The sequence below is a fragment of the Chanodichthys erythropterus genome, chromosome 6, assembly GCF_024489055.1.
Source record: "Chanodichthys erythropterus isolate Z2021 chromosome 6, ASM2448905v1, whole genome shotgun sequence".
NCBI classification, from domain to species: Eukaryota; Metazoa; Chordata; class Actinopteri; order Cypriniformes; family Xenocyprididae; genus Chanodichthys; species Chanodichthys erythropterus.
Window position 1 is genome coordinate 21,166,227 of NC_090226.1, and position 8,867 is coordinate 21,175,093.

General features: G+C 39.1%; 1 protein-coding gene across 1 annotated transcript; it reads left to right on the plus strand.

The window, feature by feature from the left end:
* Nucleotides 1-5,212: 5,212 nt before the first annotated feature.
* krt94 (keratin 94) lies at nt 5,213-8,060 on the plus strand. The gene is made up of 8 exons (XM_067388432.1): nt 5,213-5,783; nt 6,013-6,095; nt 6,215-6,371; nt 6,455-6,616; nt 6,820-6,945; nt 7,365-7,585; nt 7,694-7,707; nt 7,811-8,060. The coding sequence occupies exons 1-8, from the start codon at nt 5,274-5,276 to the stop codon at nt 7,873-7,875; spliced, it is 1,338 nt and encodes a 445-aa protein (XP_067244533.1). The 5' UTR covers nt 5,213-5,273; the 3' UTR covers nt 7,876-8,060.
* Nucleotides 8,061-8,867: the final 807 nt, after the last annotated feature.

The window sequence follows — 8,867 nt, forward strand, 5'->3', positions numbered from 1 at the left end:
TTAATTGTACAAATGGGTTACTTTTTATCCCTGTGTGCAACAAACCCATCTTGAGTGTGCCAAAAAGCTATTTTTTTATTTACAGATTTGTATGTTTTATTTGACCATTGAACCCAAGATGTAGTAGGGACTGGCAACTGAATATGCTGGAGTTTGTTTTTGGATGAGTGCAGAGGATTTTTCTTTGAAAGACTTCCAAACAACTTGTGGTGATGTAGGTGCATACCAAGGTCTGTCATGAAACTCTAGATGGTGCAAGCTGATGAACGTCCTTAACTATTTGGTAGTGATCACATCGTTATCTGCATAGCGCAGCTGATTGTTTGCTGTTGTATCAGCGGCAAATGAACTTGCTCAACATTCAAATACTTGCCATTGTTTGTTGTTAGCAGTTTGCAGCACAAATTCAGGAATCCTCAACCTTCCCCAGATCACAGATCAGGCATAACATTATGACCACTGACAGGTGAAGTGAATAACACTGATTATCTCTTCATCACAGCACCTGTTAGTGGGTGGATATATTAGGCAGTAAGTGAACATTTTGTCTTCAATGTTGATGTGTTAAAAGCAGGAAAAATGGGCAAGCGTAAGGATTTGAGTGAGTTTGACATGGGTCAAATTTTTATGGCTAGATTTCCAAAACTGCAGCTCTTGTGGAGTGTTCCCAGTCTCTAGTGGTCAGTATCTATCAAAAGTGGTCCAAGGAAGGAACAGTGGTGAACCGGCAACAAGGTCATGGGCGGCAAAGGCTCACTGATGCACCAGGATGCACTATGGGAAGAAGACAAGCTGACGGAGGCAGTGTGATGCTTTGGGCAATGTTCTGCTGGGAAACATTGGGTCCTGCCATCCATGTGGATGTGACACGTACCACCTAACTAAGCATTGTTGCAGACCATCTACACTCTTTCATGGAAATGGTTTTCCCTGGTGGCTGTGGCCTCTTTCAGCAGGATAATGTGCCCTGCCACAAAGCAAAAATGGTAATGGTTTGAGAAGAACAACAACAAGTTTGAGGTGTTGACTGGCCTCAATTCCAAAGATCTCAATCTTTTTTTTCTGACCCCAAGACTTAACTATTTTCTGCAATTCTCCAGCTATGATCCTTGGAGAGTCCACTCAAACTATCCTCCTCACATTGCATTAAGACGATAGACACATGTCCTCTTCCAGGCAGATTCATGCAATTTCCTGTTGATTGGAAATTCTTAATTATTAACCTTGATGGTTGAAATGGAAATTTTCATGCTATTTTCTTACATTTTAACTTTCTATTTTGTGTTATTTTCTTATTTGTAAAGCTCAAATTAGGTTTTACTCATTGTAACGGATCATGGATGATTCATTTATCTTATAATGTGTTTAGGCTAGTAAATTTTGTTGTGGTTTAAATAATGTCTGTTTGTATGCACAGATTTAGTAAATGAGACACAATTCTCTATCTGACACCCATCTGTACCTCATGACCTATCTATTTGGCACTTATCTATCACCATGAAGTTAAACTATTTATCATAACTCAAACTAAAATTGAACTAGATAGAATTGATGAAGCTAGAATAGTGACATTGAGAGCGTTTTACTGGCCATTTTTACAGAGCATCCATTTTTATTTAAATTCTATTGTATACAGGTATTATAGTGTAGTTAATAAACTTGTGCTATGACTTTTGGGTGTATTTTTTTTCTTCTCTTTTGTAAATTAAAGGATAACATTAAAAATCCTTTAGACATTTTTTTTTTTTTTTTTTGTCTGAAGTATTTAAGGTGGCATTACACATTTGAAATGTTTCCAGAATTAGCACCCTGATTCACTATAATTAGCACTTTCACTATATTGTAAACTACAGGTAAATAAAACATTAATAGATTAACCAAAATTAAAATGAGAAAATACTGAAAAAAGAGTATGGCAGGTATGGAATGAGGTCATTACCATACCTGAGTCAAATCTGCTCGCCTGAACAGAACAGCCAATTTCATTAATTTTTATGAGTAATTCTAGTTATCAGCTCTCCCATGAGCTCTTTGAGGACAGCTCATACAGCAGAGAGAGAGAGAGGTGGGGTGGAGTTCTGTTTATACAGTGAGTCATGAATGAGAGTCACCGAGACTGAAGCCTTCACAACAGAGACAGACTTGAGCACAAAAAAAAAGAATAGATCAAGCAGACCTGAAGTCATGCAGAAGCATGAAAGCTCTGAAAATATATATTTTTTAATGAACTGACATTTTCTTAATTGCACTATCGCATTGCAGCTTGCGGTGGAATATTCTAGTTTTTACACATCATTATGCAATACTTAATTCTGATGACTGTGATATTTCTGTATAATGACCCTGAAGGTGAATAATTGTCTTAGAAAACTGATTTCATACTGCTAGTTGTATGTTTTTTGTATCACTCTGCAGTCATTTTCTTCTGAAATAATAAAATAATTTTAGTGCCAGTCAATGTTTCTTGTCAATTTATTTACATTTTCCCTTTGGTTTCAGGGTTCTGGTAACAATCTCAAGGTTAATTTTATGATAATAACTCATAAACATGCAATTCACAGGGACAAAGTTTCATAATATTGCCCCACCCCCTTAATTATCTATTGTTGATCAGTTAGGTATCCAAGTTGTTGCAGAGTTCCAGATGTGAATTGTGGGAGGTTGTGAAATTGTCAGATGATGTCACATCCCCCTCAGGGAACCCACAATCAAGGCAAATCCATCAACAGACACAAAACACATGCTTACACACTTAAAACATTAAAAGTGCCACCACCCTTAACATCAAGTGCAAGTTTAAAAAGCTGCTAAATTACAAACCTTAAAACATGCATGAAGTAATTTTGCACACAAAATTTTGTTCCGGACCTGTTACAAACGAAACCACTCCATTCATTACAGCAGGTTTCTTAGACAAACATAGCAATAAACAAACAAAAAACATTTGGAACACCCTAGCAACTGCATAGCAACACCCTGGCAACCAACCCCAATATCATATCTTTGTCGGATAGAACACTGAATGTGACAAATAAGCTCGACCTGATCCTTGCTCAACTAAACAGACATTTTTTCTATGAAAAGACTGAATGAACTTTATACAGACATCAGTATGATGGTGAATAATGCTAGATTTTTAGACAATGTATTCATATTCAAAAATATATCAAATATACAATTTATGGTTACACTTAATTTCTAAGTAACTTTGCAACTACATGTCAAACTTACTCATTTATTTGTCAGCTAACTCTTATTAGAGTATTAGTTAAAGTTCATTTTGATATTTTTAGGTGGGCAAAAAGTCAAAATTGTTAGGGTGATAATGAAGAAAAAAACTTTATCCGTTAGAAGAGTGAAATTCTTAAAAAGAAAACCTTAGGGCTTGTTCACACAGAACACGTTTTTGCTTTAAAGGTGCCCTAGAATAAAAAATTGAATTTATATTGGCATAGTTAAAAAACAAGAGTTCAGTAGATGGAAAAGACATACATTGAGTTTCAAACCCCATTGCTTCCTCCTTCTTATATAAATCTCATTTGTTTAAAAGACTTCCAGAAAACATGCGGATCTCAACATAACACAGACTGTTACGTAACAGTCGGGATCATTAATATGTATGACCCCAATATTTGCATATATGCCAGCCCATGTTCAAGGCATTAGACAAGGAAAGGCAGTATTAACGTCTGGATCTGTGCACAGACAAGGTAAGCCAGCAAGAACAACAACGAAAAATGGCAGATGGAGCAATAATAACTGACATGATCCATGATATCATGATATTTTTAGTGACAGATCACAGCCTCAAACTCATACAGAATCAAACGTAAACATCAAAATAAATACTTTACTCACATAATTCGAAGCGTGCATGCAGCATACATGACGAACATCTTGTAAAGATCCATTTGAGGGTTATATTAGCTGTGTGAACTTTGTAAATGCACTGTAATATAGTCGAGAGCTCGTGTGGCAGGGAGCACGCCATTTAAAGGGGCGGCGCTGCCAAAATCAGTGTATAGTTAATGATGCCCCAAAATAGGCAGTTAAAAAAATTAATAAAAAAAAAATCTATGGGGTATTTTGAGCTGGAACTTCACAGACACATTCAGGAGACACCTAGGACTTATATTACATCTTGTGAAAAAGCATTCTTGGGCACCTTTAAAAAAAACACAAGACGCGAGTAGTAATAGGAAAAAAACGCAAGGTCTCAAGACACATTTTTTTAAAAGTTGAACTGATTTTAACTTGCGCACCACATTTTTAGAACGCATGTAAAAAAAGACGCAAAAGATGCAAGACACGAGTGCAACGGTTATACACATCCGTCTAATGCGTTTACATAGAAAAACAGTGGAAAAGTAGTGCATTGGAATGGAAAAGCGCGTTCTGTGTGAACGGCCCCTAACATAGTATTGCACCATTTTAATTTTATTGTAACTCAAACTGTTAGCTTATTAATATTTGAAAAACATCTTTTGTCCACAATATGACATCCAGTCATCCAGTACAACCAACAATGCAATGTGGTACGACAAACATGCAGAAAAAAAGAGAATGAAACTAATATTGATACAAAAAGATTTTTTTCTTAACCATGCACACTCTCATTTGTCACTGACAAATGAGTCTTTATGAGCAAAAAGGACACAGCACAAGTGTCCTCTTGGTTTCAAATTACGACTTTCCTTCTCACAGCAGCAGCAGCAGCCTGAGAACAAACATTTTGAACTCTGAAACTCTTACATTTGGTTGCTTTCAGGTTTATATTTTCTTACTGCTTAATCAAAAAGAAATACTTAGTTTAAAACTACTTGGTATCCTCACATTACTGATTAAGTGTCTTTGTTCTGTTTCAAACTGACAGAGAAAGGAAAACTGGCACAAAACACTTGCGCGCACACACACACATGAACACACATGTGTGTCAAAGTGCTCATAACCTTATTGCACTCCCTTCATTGAAATCTCAAGGGTGAGAACATTGCAGTAGATCATACAGACACAGAGACATTCCTTTGCAGTTTCCTCACTAGGGTGGAAACTGAACTCTGGTCCTTGAGTCTCAGCATTGCTGGAGGTTGCAGAAGGGTCTGACACACACCCTCCTTCCCCCCTCCCGTCCACAAAGTGCAGGACCCGCCCTCGAGCTCCATCTCTATAAGAGGACTGAACTGAGCTCGAAGGCACCAATCCTCTTCAGGACAACTCCAGCAGTTTCCTGTTGTGTCCTCTCTGCATTCTTCTCATCTCTGCATCCATCCACCATGTCGGTCTCTATCCACACGACGTCCTCCAGGTCCCAAGGTCCCAAGACCATGACCTCAAAGTCCATAATCACCAAGGGTCGTGGCTGTTCAACAGTCTTTCCTCAAAAGGCCTACAGCGTGTATGGAGGTGGTTATGGCGGAAGCACCCGCATCTCTTCCTCTAGAATTTCAAGCGGTGGAGGATATGGTGGATACGGAGGATACGCTGGAGGATATGGTGGAGGATATGGTGGAGGATATGGTGGAGGATATGGTGTAGGACATGGTGGAGGACTCAGCGCTGGATTCGTGATTTCAGGGGACACTGACTACATGCAGCAGAATGAGAAGGCCACCATGCAGAACCTGAACGACCGTCTGGCGTCCTACCTCGAGAAGGTGCGCTCCCTGGAGGCTGCCAATGCCACTCTGGAGAGGCAGATCCGTGAGTACTATGAGAAGAAGGGGCCGATTGCACAGAGGGACTACAGCGCCTACTGGAACACCATCAATGACCTGAAGGACAAGGTACAGTGATCTTTGAATGAATATGACACGAGACCAGCAAATTCTAGCGTACTAATCTAGTTGCTAAATAACAGACTGCAGATTCTAGACTCATTGAGAATCCTTGCAACACAATGCATACACTTCTCATATAACAGTTACAAAGTCTGACACATTTGGAATGCAACACTCTGATGATATTTTCCCCCGTATTTAGGAAATTCTTTTATATCAATGCTTTTTATTACAGATTAAAAATGCTACCATCAACAACGCCAACATCCTCCTGCAGATCGACAACTCTAAACTGGCTGCTGATGACTTCAGAATAAAGTGAGTTCTCTCAAATAATATTTCTCTGTTTGGTAGCTTTAGCATCTTAAAAGTTCATTTCGTCATTTTTAAAACATTATTGGTGAGTTTATTCTCCATTCTGCCTCTCCACCAATCAGATATGAGCACGAGTTAGTAATGCGGCAGTCTGTGGAGGCTGACATCGCCAACCTGCGTCGCTTGCTGGACCAGACGACCTTGACAAAGGCCGACCTGGAGATGCAGATCGAGACTCTGCAGGATGAGTTGGCGTTTATGAAGAAGAACCACCAGGAGGTTTGTAGTGGTTTGCGTGTAGATGTTTTTGTAACTTGTGAATCCAATCAGTGACCTGATGCTTGAGCTCTGTGGGTTTACAGGACTTGGCTGCACTGAGGTCTCAGTTGACAGGCACAGTGAACGTAGAGGTTGATGCTGCTCCTCAGCAAGACCTGAACAAGGTTCTGGACGAGATTCGTTCTCATTACGAAAACATCATACAGAAACACCGCAGGGAACAGGAAGACTGGTTTAAAAACCAGGTAAAACCTCGTCTGTCTCCTTGAATGCTTTGGTTGTGAATTCTGATTTACCATTATACATACAGCAAAACCGATTTCACAGAATAATAAACCACATATTCCAGCAGGTACCTTATAGTAGTGGTACTATTGTAAAACAATACAGCTAAGGTTACGATATTCAGTACTTGAATTCATATTGTGTGTTTCTGTCTCTCTTTTAGACGGCAGGTTTGAACAAAGAAGTGGCCCAGAGCACAGAGATCATTCAAACAACCAAGACACAGATCACGGATCTGCGACGCACTTTGCAGGGCCTGGAGATCGAGCTACAGTCTCAACTCAGCATGGTGAGACACAAGTGGAATGCAGGAACTGTAGGGGGGAGAGAGAGAGAAAGATTTCATTATCTGAACCAAAGGCAGGAAAACTTTACGTAAGAGTAGGGAAGCAGGCCAAGATGAGGACACAGAAAGGGAGGCAAAGATGTACAAGAAACAGAGGGAGGGTGAGTGTGAGATATGTCAAAAATGCTTTATTTATGAAGTCCTACAAATCCCAGATAGTAAGTGAGGTACGATGAAAGGAATGAGGAGAAGCCATTTGTAACCTTTTGTGGACTTGCGCACTGGTGTAAAAAGGGATAGTTTACCCGTGACAATTTTGCCATAACTTACTCCCTCATTTCATTCCAACCCATTTGACTGTTTCACAGAACAAAATAAAGTTTATACTGATGTATTTCTGCATGTTCTCTTTACTCAAACAGAAAGCAGCACTGGAGAACTCACTGGCAGACACAGAGGCTAGGTACAGTGCTATGCTAGCAGGCTACCAGAACCAAATCAACATGTTGGAAGGCGAGCTGTGTCAAATGCGGGCTAGCATTGAGCAACAGGGACGAGACTACGTCATGTTGCTGGACATCAAGAGCCGTCTGGAGCAGGAGATCGCCACCTACAGAAGCCTCCTGGAAAACCAGGACATTAAGTAAGTTAATTTCCATCATGGAGTAATTGTGTGCTCATGGATCATGTTCCATAATCTTTGTTCTAGAATTGCTTCACTAATGCATTGATTCTTTTTTTTTCCTTCCAGGACTCAGATACCAGGTAAGTGAAATCTCTCTTTGCATATTGTTGTTGGATGGTCAATTTCAAGTATACTGCAGGTAGTGAATGCTATGCATTACTGACTCTTTCTCTCTGCCTTCAGGTGGAACTATTACCGTCACCACAGGTGGAACAACTATCAAGCAGACACAGCATACCTACAACTAAATGCAGAGCACACTGCTTTATGAGACACCATCTGGACACACACATACATTTGGTTTTAAATGTGTATTGAAAGTGTAATTGAGAACAAGGAAACAAGTGTTACTGAAAAAAAAAAAACGGATGACGCTCGTATTTGTACTTTTGTGTGTGATAAAACCTGTCTCTGAAAATAAAGCTGCTGTCAAGAATGACATCATTGTATTTCTTTTCTGAACACACTATATTTTAAATATGAGTCAAATATTCATCAAAACAAAATGAGATCACATTCCTGATATCACATTTAGACTGCGATTTATGTACCACATAATTCACAATAATATGTTTACAGGAAATCACTTGAAAAGTCTATGAGGGAAATAAACTGGGTCTCAGTCTTCCCGGTGTTACTCATGTTCCTTCCATAACAGGCTCACAACAATATTGTTTAAGTTGCCTGGCAACAGATCCATCACAAAAGTGGTGAAGTGAAGGTCAAAAAAAGCTGGCTGGCCATTGACTTCCCCTTTATCAGTAAAAACCTTTGACCTCATAAACAATTGCAATTGTGTTAACTGGTCTGGATAAAAGAAAATGATTCTATATACAGAGGAATATGCACAAAACATATGCACAGGAAGAGATGCAATTTGGAATGTACTTCACTGTATCTTGGCTTTATTTGGCTACGATTAACCACAAATTTGTTCTTCACTTACATTTATGAGATATGCAGGATGTAACAGGTCATGTAATGACTTTTAATCTTTGCAAAGAGACAAGTACAAAAGAGGAAAAATACAAAATCACTTTTGGAACTGTCTATACATGAAAATCAGACTTTTTGGCAGACATAGGTGTGGCATTATTTTTGCTCAGATGCTTATTGACGGGACATGCTGAGATTTTACTGTTTCATTTGCTCCAGTTCTGTTGATTTAGTAGTATTTATATCGTAATAGTTTTATCGTCTGTCTTAAAAGAGAGCATAAAACGAGTTGCTGCAATCAGGC